General features: G+C 39.2%; 1 protein-coding gene across 14 annotated transcripts in view; it reads left to right on the top strand.

Moving 5' to 3' along the window:
• NRG1 (neuregulin 1) overlaps positions 1-18,386 on the top strand; it is a 1,014,644-nt gene that overhangs the window by 961,673 nt on the left and 34,585 nt on the right. For all 14 annotated transcript variants that reach the window (XM_067721987.1, XM_067721985.1, XM_067721984.1 and 11 more), the window contains one exon: positions 15,984-16,113. In XM_067721987.1, the coding sequence (XP_067578088.1) occupies positions 15,984-16,113 (130 nt within the window). The remainder of the gene's footprint in view (positions 1-15,983; positions 16,114-18,386) is intronic.

Below are 18,386 nucleotides of genomic sequence, written 5' to 3'. Positions count from 1 at the left end.
AGAAACCCAGGACACAATTCCTAGTTCAGTCACCTTCTCTCTTTTGACCTGTGCATATATACTTGGGTTACCTGTCTCTAGAATGTGATTCCAGCAACATAGATCACATTGCCCATTTAATAGATTCCGTTTCATTAGATTTCTTCAATTTCTGTAAGTTTTCTTGTTGCCATGTTGCTACTATTATAGTTCTGCATAGGAAACCCCAACTTCATGTCAGGATTTGAAGCTAGACTTCACCATAAATTGCAATTTTCTAGCCTCTCAGCCCAAGGAATATGGTGCATTCAACAGGAAAGAACAAACCGAGGGAAGTAACCACCTTTCACTTGAGCATCAAAAACCCTACCAGTTGGGCTTCCCTGGTGGCGCAGTGGTTGAGACTCCGCCTGCCGATGCAGGGGACACGGGTTCGTGCCCCGATCCGGGAAGATCCCACATGCCGCGGAGCGGCTGGGCCCGTGAGCCATGGCCGCCGAGCCTGCGCGTCCGGAGCCTGTGCTCCGCAATGGGAGAGGCCACAACAGTGAGGGGCCCGCATAACGAAAAAAAAAAATCCTACCAGTTGCAGTAAACCCCTCCTGTGACTAAGTTTATTCCCTGAAGGATGTTACATCCTTATTTATATCACAAAACTGGCATCCCAGACATTTCTAATTGAATTGAACTTCAGATTCACCGTTGGGTCCCGAGAAGTGCTAAGTTTTCCTAGAAGCAAAATCCTTCCTGTTCTCTCTCCTTCTATACCATCCACCATCGGACTACTTTTTTGTTTACTTTCTCTCTGACATTCGTGGGTAAGGTTTTTTTTATTTTAAAAATACGCATGGCCAACATTTTCTGTGGTTATTACTGTGGATTTGCCAATGCCTAGTTCTGACTTTAGAAGAAATATTTTGACACTGTGCATTCACTTACAATTTCCATCTGTTCATCCATGTGTCTGCTGGTTCACCTTTGAGCAACTAAAATTTGTTATTTACAACTAAAATAATTCACAGATGAAATGGTCTTCACATCCTGAAAACAAACAAAAAATGAAAACAGACAAAATCACGAGGTGGATACTTGATATTGGAGGATTGAATTTGGCAAAGGATAAAATTGAATTTGAAATACTTTAAAGGATAATCATATATTTTAGTAATATTGGTAAATAATGAATTCGTTTTTATTCAGTCTGCTTAAAATTACACTTGGCTTTATGATGAACTAATGTCAACTGATTAAACAAAAAGCAACAAGAAGTCTAGAAAGCAAAAATGGGGGGGGAATCATGGGATATCTTGGGCCTTATAAAGGCCCAAGAGGGAAAGAGCTTTGATTCCAGGAGTGATGAGATTGCGTTAAGGACAAAATAGCCTCCATCCATATTTACCAATGAATCCTTCAGTTCCTGTCACTTTTTTTCTACAAAACAAATCTAAGAATATAAAGCCAATGGGTAACAGAGTGCAGTTTGACTTTCTAAGGAAGGAAAGCTGTAGTCACAGACGCACACGTGCACACACATGCACACACACACACACATGCGCACGCACACACGCACGCGCGCACACACACACAGAGTGCTCTGGCAAGTAGAGAGTTAGCTTCCCAAGCATGCACTTCAGGCCTAATCTAGTGGCTGCGATGGACCCATGTAACCATTTGACAGGTTCTGATAACCTTTTAATGGAAAACAGTGTGAAGGGGCAGTGAAGGATTACTGAGTTCTAACAACATCTGTCTTCTAATTAAGATCCTTTTTTCATTATCACCATTTAATTCCAGGGACTTGTGTGGCATCTGTAGAACTATGACTCACTTCCCTGAGTTCTTCAGACTTTGAGAAAAATTTAAGCGCTCTAGTTTTGGGTATAGAACATTAGGCATTAAGGTGCAGGGAGAAGCGAGTTTCTCAACAGAAAAGATCACCCATCGGGAGCTGATCTCTATGAAGACATTTACATCCCTGAGACTGAGCATCCAACACACCAGAAAGGTGTGTAATCAAGAAAAAATCTCTGACTCTTTGAACAAAAGCATTCTGGTTTTCCCTGTTCTTCAGAAGTAAGGCGTCCTTAAGGGAAAAGCCATGAATCAAACAGGTCTTTTCAAAGAATAGGGTCCGAGGTCTGGTTTCTTCTTAGTAATAAGATCTCCACAGCCTAGGAAGCCTTGTTTCTGCTAAGAATATAACCAGAACTTGCCTGTCGTCTGTGAACTCTCCCACGGTGGGGTTCAGAATCATAACACTGCCTGTGTCTCCCCATTATGGTCGCTGGATTCAGTAGTTACTGAACTGGAGAATTCTCACTAGGTGTTGGCAATGCCTATGTGAGCAGAAGAGCAATGCAGATTCTTACTAGATTTACTAGTGGGTCTTGGAAAGTGTTCGACTTCTTAAAAGCTTTTGCATAAATGACAGATCTCAGCTGAAGACATTTGGCTCTTCTGCAGGAACTCTATGGGAATTAAACTGGCAAAGTGGACCTGGCCAAGAATTGGGTTCTGCCTGCTTTGATTTTAGAGTGGCATTTTTTTTTTTTTTTTTTTTTTTTGCTGTACGCGGGCCTCTCACTGCTGTGGCCTCTCCCGTCGCGGAGCACAGGCTCCGGACGCGCAGGCTCAGCGGCCATGGCTCACGGGCCCAGCCGCTCCGCGGCATGTGGGATCTTCCCGGACCGGGGCACGAACCCGTGTCCCCTGCATCAGCAGGCGGACTCTCAACCACTGCGCCACCAGGGAAGCCACTTGGGGTGGCTTTGTAGAGCCGTGGTTCCCTTACAGCTGATGTGCCACGCAGCCCCACTTCCCTGCTTTACACTGTTTCCCTCATCCGTGTTTGAATATGAAGCACCTTAGTAATGGATGGAAAGAACAAAGATCTCTATTAAACACAGACTTGCACTGTCTACAGAAATGGTTTATATTTGAAAGGGGGGAAGACCTCAGCCATTCTGAATTATTATAGCTTCAGGAGATGGAAGTGTTTTATTAGTCCATATACACAGATATATCAACGCCAGGGAAAAAAGCTAATAAATTATAACTAAGATTCTACATATGGACCTTCTTAATATTCCTTGTTTCTGGCATTGTAGGGAAATGGCCAGGCAACTTAGATAAGACCTTGACCTCTACTCCACCTTTCTTTCATGACGTACTTCAGCGTGCCCTTTTTGGTTTCCCTGTAAGCAGGATGATGATTTCCATTGAGTTTTTCCAACAAGCGAACGGTGTAGATATATAAAACAGCTAGACCAGATGATGACAGTAAGACACTGAACACATGGCCCCAGTTTTTGAAAAAATATTGTGTACTTTGGAAAAAGAGTTCAAAGTGTGCACCTGTCTGTTTCCTTTTTTATTGAACAACAAGGTTTAATGGCAACAGTAGAAAAACAGGTGTCTGTTCAGCTTGGGTGTCGGGGCCCAGAAATTGAAAACAAAACACCACAAAAACCCCAAGGCTTGAAGGAAAGCTTCTTTAGGGATAATGTAGTCAAGGTTAATTTATAATTTTGGCCCAGTTCCTGTAAAGGCACAGGATTTGACTGTCACATTTCCTCCCCGCATCCCCATCCCCATGTCTAACCTAAAAAGAATATGTTCTTTAGAAAAACAAGACCTGTGATGAACTAAGTATTATGAGACCAGCTAGTCCTCTGGGGGGCAGGGCAAAAAGCTTTCTTGAGATGAAGCATTTAAAGTTATGTGTGTTTTCCAAATGAACCTATCTATGAAACAGAAACAGAATCACAGACATAGAGAACAGACTTGTGGTTGCCAAGGGGGAGAGGGTTTGGGGGAGGGATGCAGTGGGAGTTTGGGGTTAGCAGATGTAAGCTTTTATATATAGAATGGATAAACAACAAGGCCCTACTGTATAGCACAGGGAACTATATTCAGTACCCTATGATAAACCATAATGAAAAAGAATATAAAAAAGAATGTATATATATGTATAACTGAATCATTTTGCTGTACAGCAGAAATTAACACAGCATTGTAAATCAACTATACTTCAATTAAAAAAATGCTGAAGAAAAATAAATAAGTAAATAAAGTTATTTGTGTTTTGGAAACCTTGTTTTATTCCTGTTCAGATTGGCCACGTGTAAATGGCAATAGCGGTATTGAAAAAAGTTAGCTTTCTGTGTGTTATTTGGTGACACAGAATTTGTGCTAGGACCCTAAACACTGCAGATACACATTTTATGACACATCCTCTTACAGAGAGGTTTGTCTTGCTATTCTGATCACAAACCTGGGAACAAGGAACTCCAGGGAGTTCTGGGGAAATACACGCACTGAAATTAGCCAAGTATTAGAGAGCAGGATTCTTATGTTCTGAACATACTTTTACGGCTTCATTCCTTTATACGCAGAAACCTTTGGCCTCAGTGAGGAAAATGCTGAACTTATGGAACCAGAGCTTGGCTCTTTATGTCCACAGCCATCACACAAACACAGAATTGCTGTAACTTGGCTAAATGGTGTGTAACAATGGACTGTCTGGGGTTTTAGAGCCGCAAAGGTGCCTTTCTAAGGAATATTCTTCAAGCTTGTTGTGTTACAGATCCACTGATCAAAGAGGCCTGGCTCCAACCTGGAACCCTTGGAAGATGGTGTCTGCGTTGTCTTGACCCCATTTTTTTTTTTCTATACTTCTATAGAGGTGCCTTTATGCACGACACTGAAAATATAGATTACTTAAAATGATTTGTCGGGAATCACTTCTGTCAGGGAGATGCTTTCATAACTTTTAGGAATATCACTACCTTGATCATCTGTGTAACTTAGGATTTCAGGCCAACTATGATACTGTCTGCTCGTCATGGGTTCCTTTATATCAACAGACGTGGTATAGTTAAATTAGGAAAGCGTTAGTCATGTAGTTGTGGCTACAAGACTTGATATTTTCATTTCACCAATGACTCTTGAGTATTGAGAATGGCCCGCAGTTCCTCTGTCTAATAATATCATGGGTATATCCTAGATTGTGTGAAGGATAAAGAGGAAACGTGTGTTAGGCAGTTTGAATGCCTTAGAAAGAGGTGCAATACGAGGTGTGAAATACAAACCCCAGCATTTAGTTCTTGCTTAATTTTAATGTATATGAATACAAAGTAGTGTTAATTCTTCAGTATGGTGCTGATTCCTCTCCCATCATTACTGGGCTAGTTTGAGCAATCTTCCTTTCTCATCTAGACCTTTGTGTCAGCTTCTTCACTGGTCTCCTCATCTCCATTTTTCTCCCTTTCCAAAGGCTATAGAATAGACCGTTAATTTTATTAATCACAGCCGTAAGCAAAAACCCAACTCTCTCCATGACCTACAGATTCAATATTAATTCCAGCCAGGTTGCCAAGGGCTTCTTTAATATGGATGTATTATTATTTTGTAGCCTCATTAACTTCACCTCCCTATTTATGATCCATCTCCCAAACTGAACTACTGCCTTTCACTGAACATGACATGCATTGTTCTGCCTCCATAAATTCATTTGCTTTTCCCTTTAATATAATGCCTTCTTCTACCCCAAGCACAGACCCAGTTCCCCTTCTTAATATATTACCCTTTGAAAGTATCTCCTATTCTGCATATTTATTGTTAGGTTCACACCTAGCTGACCTAAATGATTTATAGTTCCTATTGCTGTTGTGAATATAATCCTTTTATTTTATTAGGTTTTCTTGCTAGGTAATACTGGTATCCAATCATATCATCTTCTAATAGTGCTTATTTTATCTCCTCATTTCCTACAGTTGTACCACAATTTGTTATTCCTGTCTTGTTGCATTGGCTAGAACTTTCAGAGCAGTGTTAAATAGTAGCACCAGTAGTCACCATTCTTGGCTTGTTCTTGATATTAAGGAAATTGATATTGTTATAAAGGATATTGTTATAAAGGATATTGATATTGTTCTTGATATTAAGGAAACCACCCCTCCAAGAGTTTCAGGGTTAAGTATGATTTAGATTGGTGGCTAACAGCATCTTTAGGTTGCATAGAGTATCATTCTAATTCCACTTTATAAAGACATGTTTTGAAAAGGCTGAAATTGATTTTTTTGCATTTTTAAGTTTTAAATGTATGTAGGGATATATTAAAACATGTACATATATATGTGTAAATTTAAACATGCATATTGAACGTATGAAAGTACAAAGAATGATATAACAAATTCCCATGGAGCCATCATCCAGTTCAGCAGTTATCAGTTTTGTTTTATCCTGATTTCACTCACTTCCCTTCCCTCTTACTATTTTGAAGTAAATCCCAGACATCTTATTATTCAATGTATAAATATTTCAGCATGTACCTCTGAAAGATATGGGCTATTTTTAAACATAACCATAATGCATTTGATACATATATCAATTTTTTTAACATCTTTATTGGAGTATAATTGCTTTACAATGTTGTGTTAGTTTTGGCTGTACAACAAAGTGAATCCGCTATATGTATACATATATCCCCATATCCCCTCCCTCTTGCGTCTCCCTCCCACCCTCCCCATCCCATCCCTCTAGGTGGTCACGAAGCACTAAGCTGATCTCCCTGTGCTATGCGGCTGCTTCCCACTAGCTATCTATTTTACATTTAATAGTGTATATATGTCAATGCCATTCTCTCACTTCGTCCCAGCTTACCCTTCCCCCTCCCCGAGTCCTCAAGTCCATTCTCTATGTCTGCGTCTTTATTCCTGTCCTGCCTCTAGGTTCATCAGAACCTTTCTTTTTTTTTTTTTAGATTCCATATATATGTGTTAGCATATGGTATTTATTTTTCTCTTTCTGACTTACAGCACTCGGTATGACAGACTCTAGGTCCATCTACCTCACTACAAATAACTCAATTTTGTTTCTTTTTATGACTGAGTAATATTCCATTGTATATATCTGCCACATCTTCTTTATCCATTCATCTGTCGATGGACACTTAGGTTGCTTCCATGTCCTGGCTATTGTAAATAGTGCTGCAGTGAACATTGTGGTACATGACTCTTTTTGAATTATGGTTTTCTTAGGGTATATGCCCAGTAGTGGGATTGCTGGGTTGTATGGTAGTTCTATTTTTAGTTTTTTAAGGAACCTCCATACTGTTCTCCACAGTGGCTGTATCAATTTACATTCCCACCAACAGTACAAGGGTGTTCCCTTTTCTCCACACCCTCTCCAGCATTTATTGTTTGTAGATATTTGTTGATGGCCATTCTGACCGGTGTGAGGTGATACTTCACTGTAGTTTTGATTTGCATTTCTCTAATGATTAGTGATGTTGAGCATCCTTTCATGTGTTTGTTGGCAGTCTGTATATCTTCTTTGGAGAAATGTCTATTCAAGTCTTCTGCCCATTTTTGGATTGGGTTGTTTGGTTTTTTGATATTGAGCTGCATGAGCTGCTTGTATATTTTGGGGATTAATCCTTTGTCAGTTGCTTCATTTGCAAATATTTTCTCTCATTCTGAGGGTTGTCTTTTCATCTTGTTTATGGTTTCCTTTGCTGTACAAAAGCTCTGAAGTTTCATTAGGTCCCATTTGTTTATTTTTGTTTTTATTTCCATTTCTCTAGGAGGTGAGTCAAAAAGGATCTTACTGTGATTTGTGTCATAGAGTGCTCTATGTTTTCCTCTAAGAGTTTGATAGTGTCTGGCCTTACATTTAGCTCTTAAATCCATTTTGAGTTTATTTTTGTGTATGGTGTTAGGGGGCGTTCTAGTTTCACTCTTTTACATGCAGCTGTCCAGTTTTCCCAGCACCACTTATTGAAGAGGCTGTTTTTTCTCCGCTGTATATTCTTGCCTCCTTTATCAAAGATAAGGTGACCATATGTGCGTGCGTTTATCTCTGGGCTTTCTGTCCTGTTCCATTGATCTATATTTTTGTTTTTTTACCCAGTACCATATTGTCTTGATGACTGTAGCTTTGTAGTATAATCTGAAGTCAGGGAACCTGATTCCTCCAGCTCTGTTTTTCTTTCTCAAGATTGCTTTGGCTATTCAGGGTCTTTTGTGTTTCCAGACAAATTGTGGCATTTTTTGTTCGTTTTGTGAAAAATGCCAGTGGTAGTTTGATAGGGATTGCGCTGAATCAGTAGGTTGCTTTGGGTAGTATATGACACATATACCAATTAATGATAACCCTTTGTAATCAATGATCAGATTTCCTCTTACATCAGGATCCAAATAAGTTTCACTCATTGCAATTGGTTTAATGTCTCTTTTTAATGTCTATATTTTAGGTTTTTCTTTTCTCTCACCCTTTGGTCTGTCTTTAGCTCTAGCTCTCTTTGTCTTTTTATCTTCTTTTAATTTTTTCTTAAGAAATCAGGTTATTTGCCCTGTAGAGTTCTTCATAGATTGGGCTTTGCTGATTGCATCCCATGGTGTTCTTTTATATGTTCCTCTGACCTGTGTTCTTCCTGTAAATTAGTAGCTGTATCTGGATGCTTGATTAAATTCAGATTTGATCTTTGGGGGTAAGAATACTTTGTGGATAGTTTTAGAGAAATTGACTTTCAATCTCATCAATGTTGATTCTCTATTTATTGAAATGACCATATGGCTTTTATTTTTGATATGCCATGATTTTTTTTTTCATTTGATGAATAAGATAATGAATTTGTCTCATAGTTTCTGTCTTTTGACCTTCCGTCTGCTTTCATTTCTAAGTGTATTTTGGTTGATGAATAAATTAACCTATGTCATTAAATGTCACATGGTAATTTCAGCAGCTCGCCGAGTAACTGAATCCTTAATCATTCCCTTTGATTTGATGTGTTCTGTATGATGCTCCAAACTTTTGACTAATTTGGAAAATGACAGGTTAACATTTTCTACATTGACATGACCTTCCCCCAACAAAATTGATACTGGTAAAGTATGCAGAATACAGTAAAGAATGTGCCCCTTCTACCTTTAGCCTGATGAGATCTATAAATATACCAAATTAAGCCAGTCAGCTGACTGCTAATATTTGCTTTGTAGGCTAGATGAATCTTACTCTTTTAGAATACGTGTTCATAGGAAAAGATTCAAGGGACAGCTTGAAAGTTCGTTGACTTTTGGCTATGGAAATTTTATACTCAGATAAAACTGTCAGTGATTAGTAGAAAATATATAGCAGAACTGTATTTCTGTAGCTGGCTTCTTAGCTAAGAGAAGATTATTGGCTTTGTAAGGAAGAAAATGTCGCTTTCTTGCAACCACCTGGCCAGCCATCCACTGTGGGAGGAGACTCCTTCTTCTTTAGAAAAGCTAAGACATCCTAGAAGACATTTATGCCATTGACATGTTGCTCTAAGAAGTAGTAGACTAGAATGATTACACTGTATCATTAGTGAAATGTGCTGTCAGAAAAAAAGAAAAAAGAATAGCCACTTCTGTGTTTGAAAAATAACCTTTGTGGACAATTTTTATTTTTCTAAGGAGAACACTATCTAATGACACAGCAACTGCTGGGAACTTAGGATCTCCTTTCTGTTTAGCTACAAATGAGCTCAGTGTTACAACAAAAATTAGAATTTTGTTTTATGAGGAGAAACACCCAAGGGTCACTTTTCATTCTGCTGAAGAAGGCAGAAAAAATATTAGGGTCTGCCCTGAGAGCTTGTAAGGGAGGGAGGGATCTAAAGGCAATCCTATTAACCTACTTCAGCCCCGCTGTACATGTAAGACAACAGAAAACAAGCATGTCCCGATTCACTTATGTGACCTTGGGCAGCCTGTACACTTTTGTGAATTTTTAGCTGGAGGTGTTTGCTGAAAGGCTGCAGAACTGTTCTTTTGAGATGATCTGTATCCTCTTTTTCAATATGGGATAAATTATACAATATGTGAAGATTCTTTGGGGTCTTCCATTCTATGTGTGTTATGATGCCAAAGCTCAAGTTCACTCCTTAAACCAGTTAACCTCCGCCAGCCCTTGGTGTCGGCTTGTTCTTTGGACAGACTCTCACCTCGTAGGTAATCTACCATATTACCAAGTCCTGAGGTCCATGAATTGAGATGCCCTAATTCTACTTTAGAAAGTTCTGGTTCCATTTCTGGTCTCGTGATGGTTCTTCCCTGGCTTCCCTGTTTGTTTCTATAGCAGAGTTCGGTAGAGGAGAGGCCAAGGAGATGGGCTCTGGGAACCTCCAAGTCAGGATGGGTTTCTCTGATCTTCTATTATTTTTTTCTCAAGTACCTATTCAGCAACGGATTGAATTACTACTTGCAAAAAAATGCCAACCCAGAATGGTGATGCTTTAGTGGTTCTGAGTCTGGCTCTGGATTTTCCTTTGGAGAACTAATGCCTCCCCCGTCCTTCCGTTGGCATCTATAGAAGCTGCATTAGGGGGCATGGCTTGTCCTGCCCAGCTTCTGAGCCAGAGCGTCATTTTCAGGAACCACATAAGCATTTCTTCCCAGTAGAAGTTCAAAGTGCTCTGGTACATAATTGCTGAGGAGCTATATTCTGAGCAAGAATAATAATTTCAGATTTTTTTTTTAAACTGGGAGATCAAAGAGCAGGAATGCATGCAGATTTCTAAATACTTAGCCATGGAAGATATCACAGGTAAGGATTTAAAAAAAATCCTACAACTTTGTAGCGATTGACAGTTTCATGTTAGAATATAAAAATTGTTAATATTTGTATATGTTATTGAGAAAACTGCAGAGAGTGATTTAATCTTCTGCAAGTAAATCGTTAAGAATTGTCCTAAAAACTCCTAGTCAGGGTTCATTCGCTCAGGGAAGATAGGAGCTAATGATTGCTTCTTGGGGTAAACACTATACACATACTAATTCCTGCTAATTGTCAAAGAAGAAGAGACTGGCTTCTTATCAGTCGTTTGCATTTGTGTAATGGCCCTGGTCTGTTGGTGCTGTCTACTTCACTGATAAGAAAAACACCACTTAACACAAGCAAGAAAGGGAACCGTCCCTTCCAGCATTATTTTCTTTTTAGCCTGTCTCTGAGCAGAAAAAGGCTGGCATTCTATAGGAAATACTGTGTGACTCCATGGGAAAATATTGAGTAATGAGCAGGGAACACTCAATTACTCCTCAAAGTTTTATTCTGTGTATTTACTAAAGTGTGCTATAGTACGTGATTTCCAAAATGTTGAGTTATAAACAAAGTTTATACTATGGCCCATATTCCGTGGACATCATACTATTTTTAAATATTTTAGAGTTTTTAAACTGTTACAATAACACACAAGATTATAAATACAGTGAATTCGTGTAACTTGGAAGCTCGGTCAGAAATATTAGAGAATTACACCTGAAACTTACATGATATTGTAAATCAACTATACTTCAATAAAAAAATTTTTTTTAAGAAATATTGGAGAATTGTGTGGATCTGGAAAGTTGAAAATAATTACACATTTAAGGTAGCTTCTTTTTCTTTTAACTCAAATTGTTCTTCAGTTTTATTTTGTAAGCCAGTTGAATGGGTATACATTATTGACAGTGGTTTTGAAAAAGTTAGAGTAAATTATTGATATTTACTTGATGCTTTGCAATCATTCAGTGGCGACCCCTCCAAATCAGACCATCTCTTCACATTTTGTAGAAGAAGAATTTGCTAAGAAGCAACATTCGAGGCTTGATTATATGTACTTACAGTGTCTGGACAGAAATGTTTTTGCTTCTCTTTGTTCCATATTTACGCCGTTAGTAATGGAAACGTAGCCTCTATTTGTGTGCAGTTTTGCAACTGACAAAGTGTTTTATCAAACTCTGCAGCAACCCTGCGATACCTCATTTTTGCAGCTGAGTATACTGAGGCAGGTAGCTGGACCAGAGCCCCGCAGCTAGTAATTGGCAAAATTGTGCCTTGGCCCCCTGATTCTTCTCCGCTAACTCCAGGGTCATTTCACTACATTTCATCTATGAAGATCTCCTTTTAGGGAGAATGGTTTACAGTCTTACAATTTTCAACCCCAGTAACTTTAGTTGTTATTATTATGCCTCGCATATAATAGGCGGTCATTAAAGAACTGTGAAAGGAAGGAAAAAAGAAGGGAGGGAGGGAAGGAGGGTGGGAGGGAGGAGAAGGGTTAGGGAAGGGAGGGAAGGCTAGAAAGGAGGGAGTCCTATTTCCTGGTGCAGGATTTGGGGAATCTTTTTTTTTTTTTTTTTCCGGTATGCGGGCCTCTCACTGTTGTGGCCTCTCCCGTTGCGGAGCACAGGCTCCGGACGCGCAGGCTCAGCGGCCATGGCTCACGGGCCCAGCCGCTCCGCAGCACGTGGGATCTTCCCGGACCGGGGCATGAACCCGTGTCCCCTGCATCGGCAGGCGGACTCTCCACCACTGCACCACCAGGGAAGCCCCCTGGGGAATCTTTAAATGGTAATCTTAATGTCCAAATCCTTGGCTAAGTCAGGGAACTGTTCAGACTTCCCCGGAATGGTCATTAGTCCTGATCTATACTACCAAGACAGACGGGGTGGAGAGTCAAACACTCGGAAGAAATTCTCTAGTAACAAGTTAACTGCTGTACTTATACTTTCTTCCTTATAATTTTGTAATTGGTAACATCCCAAGTAAAGTGCGTTTGGGATAAAACATTCATATAAATGATAAACGTAAAAGTAACAAAGTCACACTTATCACTGTTCCTAATTGCTGTCCAGTTAGCACTTACTAGAAGTTGACCAACTCCCAGATTATGACAAACTAGTTACAAAGCAGAGGGAAGCAGTTTTTATTAAGGACTGAATGAGTGAGATCTATGTCACCTACTGCCAGTAGCAGCTATGAAGGTCATCTTTTATATATCAAAAGCACATTCTGTTGGCAAAACTGTTAGCTTTACCCCTGATAAACTCCTGCCAACTCCCCCAGAAAGAATGCTGTTTCCACAGTTTGGTTTGAGAACCTGCTTTGTCTGTTTCATTAAATTCTGGAGGAATTACCAAACGGAAACTGACTTAGCAATACAGCGTATATAGGCCAAAGAGAAAGGATATCTCTGCAAAATTTATAGATGTGCTTAGGGCTGACTGTGCACTGCGGTCAACTAAGGAGAATATATAAGGAAACTTGGCAAAAATCTGAAAGGTGCGTATATCACCATCCAGATCCAGGTTCTTCTGACAATTACAACTTATTCCTGTGTTTGGCTGTTGGTTCAGAACAGCTGTACCCAGTTGGTCCACGCTTTGTGTCACCTGGGAGTTAACTGCTGCTTTGCAATTCCATGATCATGTTTGTTTTCGCTGCTACTAAAGGATAGAAGCGCTAAGCAGGGTAGTCCATGACACGTAAGAGAGTTGCTAGTTCATTTTCTCCAAGAATTATTTTATTATCAACTATCCCATTCCTAGTGTCTAGTCATGATCTAAGAATTTTTCAGATGAATGTGTCAAAGCTCAGAGCTGCAGGATAATTCAAAGGATAATCATGTCACGAAAAATACTTTTAAAGGACTGAAAAAAAGGGATTGTTTCTAGTTTTAACCCACATTTCTTAATCCTACTTATTTGATAACACAAGATCAGAAAATCCAAGGCATAGGTATGATGTTTCCGTCTCTTGTTTCTGTCACAGCGAATGTTCATTGTAAGTTTGCAACGAATATGGAGGGTCTGCTTTGGCGAGGACGGGGTTGATTTCGTTGTTTTTAATAAAAGCCTCGGCATTTGTCCTGAAAGAGCCCGCTGCAGTGTTTGCTGCCCAGTTTGGATGAGGGGTAATTCTTAGCAGCCTGTCAGGGATTCAGGGACCACTGGGGTCTGCTTGAGGCTCAGAGCTCCTCTGCAGGAATGATGGTGACAGAACACTGCAGGTGGTCCCCTCGGCAAAAATACGCTGCCCAATTTGTCATCCTGTAGATCCCTGTCAGCGGTTGAAACTCGTAAGCACAAAACCTTTAAGACAAACTCCCTCCTAGTATTTTTTTAAAAGCAGTCGCCATGGATGAAAATATCCATAGCACCTAAGTGAACAGTTTTTCACATGAAGATATAATATTATGTTAAAATCTATGCTAAGTGGTGTGTAGAAATCGTCTACTCTATGATTTTATAGACCAAAGGATGCAAGTTATGTTTCCCCTCTTCCTGATAAAGATGGTAGAAGTGTAGCTGCTGGCAGAGGGTAACATCACCTCTCTCCTCTCTCTCCCTGGTTCTTCTGGTTGGGTTTGTAGACCTGAGCTGGACCTCTGGAAATGCATTCTGAAAAGGACTTTGTGTCGGAATAATTTGAAAATTGACCCAGTTCTTAATTACCCATTATAATGATTCAAGGAGAGCATGCCTCTTTGAAATCTTCAGATTTCTGTTATTAGATTTTACATCTGATTGATTAGCAAAAGTAAGATTCTTCCCTACTTGTTCAGTAACCATACCTGCTATTATTCATCGGATGCCAGTTTTGTGCCAATTCCTTTTACCTCTATAAGAGTCCTGTAAGAGTCCCCTTACCCTGTTTTCTAAATGGGAAAATTGACCATCTGGATGGCTAGGTGACTTACTCAAGGACACAAAGCTAGTAGGAGATGGGATTTGAACCAGATGTCTCCAAAGGGCAAATCATTTTGACTGTCCTTTGCTGTTCCTCCTGAAAGCCATGGTGAGAACAGAGAAAGGGTCCCAAACATGCCTTAGACAGGAGAATAAGAGACAAGAAAGGCCTCGAGTCGTCTAGAAACTGAATAATCAGATGCTCGGTATTTCAATCAGGTAGAGTAAAAATCAAGCAGAGTTAGGGTCACAATTAGGTTAAATGTCAAAGCAAAATATGCGCTTGTGAAGGAAACGAAAAAGAAAGGCAGGAGAAAATGGAAAAATGAGACAGGTCAAATAAAATAAACAAGGGCATCTGAGTTTCACACGCAAATCGTAAAATAGAAATTGATAAGGAAGACAAAGAATTAAAAGTCACTAAGAATGAGTCAGATAATCAACGAGAAAAACTTATGTCTGAAGATGGACTCTCCCTACCCCGGGAGGGTAAATAGAATCTTCATTGGCTGGACACGTTGGTTTTACATTTCATCCTGATAATGTCAGCGATAAACATTATGTTGTGAGTTAGACTGTTTGGGGTTGAGACTGAGCAGTGTTTAAGGTGCTCCCAATACCGTAAGTGGGGAGAAGTTCTGAGACTAAATGCTCTTACAGTCTCAGGACTTTGGCTTCGTTTAATCCCTGCACCTAATGGTGGAGCAATCAGTGTCAGCCTGACTTTCCAATAACTGTGAAGATTGAAGGCAAGTGAATAATCAGATTTATCACATGAAGACGCTGCAAACCAAAATTAAAACTTGTTTCTACTCCTACTTCGAATGGATGAATTTTGCAGTGCTTTATTCTACATATGTAGCAATGTTAGACTGTCTTTGTATTTCTTCAGAAGCGTGATGGCAATCAGACATTCAATAATATTCTTCTGAGTAGAAATTAGAATAGAATGGAAATTTTGAACAGAATGCCCCCTGATCTATACATTAATACATGCTCAATTAAGAATATTTTTTTCATTAGGAACAAATAAGCCACCTTGGATTTTTCTTTGCTATACATATGTCTAAAAAATATCAAGTCCATACACATATATCACGTAATTTTAAAATAAAATAATTTTATTAATTAGTTGCCATTAAAAATTGATATCTACATTCAGTTGCACTGATGTGAATTTATGTCATTATTTTTGAGCCTCCCTGGAAAATGTATTTTTCTTAATGACAATAGATGTTCTCTTTTCCAACTTCCTTAGAAGATAAAGTATTAGGTGTAAGAAATGTTGAACCTGTTGCCTATTTAATTATAATTCAATTAATTAACTATAATTACTTTTATAATTTTATTATATTTAATTACACCCAGAAAGTACTTAATGTCTTTGGTGTTGTTTATTAAGCCTGAAAGTTTAGTGGAGTACGCCGTATCTTATATGAACTCTTCCTTTTAAGAGAATTTAAGATTAAAGGCTGCTTAGAAGAGGGAAAGATGGGTATAAACCTTTCCCCTTCTTTATCTTTTATCCAGCCACATCTACATCTACCACTGGGACAAGCCATCTTGTCAAGTGTGCAGAGAAGGAGAAAACTTTCTGTGTGAATGGAGGCGAGTGCTTCATGGTGAAAGACCTTTCAAACCCCTCAAGATACTTGTGCAAGTAAGAAATCCTCTGTGTGGCTTATGTCCATGACTGCTTCTTTGAGATGATTCCATGTCTCATGATGTATTGTTGCTGCTTTTTCCAATTTCGTTGCATCCTTTGAATAATGCTGTTTTATTTTTAAAGTGTTGTGAAAAGTTCATACCATTTATCATCTTCTCTGTTATATCCAGAATGTTATTTTGCTTTTTTCAAGGTGGGTTGGGTTTTTTTTGCCTTCATATTTATAAAGTTGCTTTCCTCGTGGTTTTCCTCGTTGTTACCTAAGAGAGATGTGCAAATATCATAGAGGTCTGGAACTTTGGATACCTACGTCTCCATCCAATGTATGGATGAAGCTGTAAGATGATGTTCCTTTTTACCCCAGTGGTCACCTGCAAAACGAATAGGACAACTAAAAGGAGCAGAAGGGCAGAAGATTCTTTACTGACACATCTGTTACACTTGGCATTAGCTTATTCGTTTATAACTCCTTTATAAAAATGGAATTTAGGTCGATCTCACTAATGAAAAACCAGCAACTTGCATTTGTTTGGAAAGGCATTTAGTGTGTTTCGCATCATTGCATGTAGAAGGCAAGAGTGTTCTTTCATGTACTACAGTTATTTATAGATGTATTTAGAATGGCGCTCTCTCCAATGACCTGAAGGAGTTAACGAACCATTAAGAAGTATCACAGTTATTCTCTCTCAACAGACAGAATTAAACAAAGATGTTGTCAGTAAGGTCACATTAAATATTTGAACCGTGCAGTTAAAATTAGTAGGTCTCATTGAAAAGCACCTGTTCATTGTGCCATGCATTTCGTCTGCGCTTGGTATTTAGGCTCTCTGTGGGCCACGGACTCAAATCATTTGATGTGGTAAAAGATATTTGAATATGCGGTGAAAAATACACATTTGTTTGGCCGTTGACTAAGAGCTGTGTCCCACTGCTCTAAAGTAGCAGTGATTGTCCTAAATGAGAAAGAAACCGTCTCATCAGAACAACCATCTCCGGCTCCAGAATATTACTAGCTTGTGACCCAGACGTTGACAAAGGAGAACAAGTTTGTCAGAGAGACAGGTGAGCTAACAGAAAGAGCAATTAGCAAAATGAGAAAAAAGGTGCAAGAAATCATTAAGGAGGCCAATGCCCTTTTACATCATATAAATAGTATGCAAACATTTAAGTCCCTTTTCTAAGAAAGCCTCCATTGTTTGTAATAAAATGCATCTTAAAGGACATATATTTTAAAACCATAACACCAAACAAAAATGCCGTTTCGGTAGAAACGTTTTGCTGTTCGCTGTGCTGATCTAGACACGGGCTATGTGCAGAATGTCTCGTGGGACCTCAGGGCTGTAAGCAAGTACCTCCCAGATCTGCTTTTTTGCCCTCAAAATCTCTCCTTTTAATAGAGTAGAAGCAGAGTAGATAAGTTTTGCTGGTTGTGTGGCTGATTTTATCAATGAAAACGGACAACTTACAAAAGTAGCTATAGTCTTTTATTTATTTAATTATTTTATTTTATTATTACTTTTATTATCCTTATAGTATCTTATGCTTTTTATACTTTATTACTTTTGTGGTGAATAAAAGACTAGGAATCACAAGAGTAAAATTCTAATTTCAATTACTAAATATCCCTTTCATAGATATAGGTAATAGTTATAAGCCAAGATAAAGTTAATAAGTAAGAGTCTTTTCAAAGCTTTAAAGCAAGATAAAAATGAAAGAGTATATAGAAAAAATCATTTCTTTCAGGTCTGAAGGATTTTATGACTCTCAGTGTTCATTGTTTTAAAATTAAAGATTCGGGCTTCCCTGGTGGCGCAGTGGTTGAGAGTCCGCCTGCCGATGCAGGGGACGCGGGTTCGTGCCCCGGTCTGGGAGGATCCCACATGCCGCGGAGCGGCTGGGCCCGTGAGCCATGGCCGCTGAGCCTGCGCATCCGGAGCCTGTGCTCCGCGATGGGCGAGGCCACAACAGTGAGAGGCCCACGTACCGCAAAAAAAAAAAAAAAAAAAATTAAAGATTCACTTTTTGATCACCAGTATATTCAACTCAGCATACCTATAGCAAAGAATTAAAGTTGGTCAGTTTTAGACTTTGGTTCTGCCAACTTGCTGTGAATACAGCCCCAACATTCCTCCCTGCCCATACTTATCATAGTGAATGGGGATGACCAAATTTATTTTTTAACTTTTTATTTTATATTGGAGTATAGGCGCTTAACAATGCTGTGATAGTTTCGGGTGCACAGCAAGGCGACTCAGCCATACATGTAC

This window comes from Pseudorca crassidens, chromosome 21, assembly GCF_039906515.1.
Source record: "Pseudorca crassidens isolate mPseCra1 chromosome 21, mPseCra1.hap1, whole genome shotgun sequence".
NCBI lineage: Eukaryota > Metazoa > Chordata > Mammalia > Artiodactyla > Delphinidae > Pseudorca > Pseudorca crassidens.
This window is presented reverse-complemented; position numbering and strand designations above follow the sequence as displayed.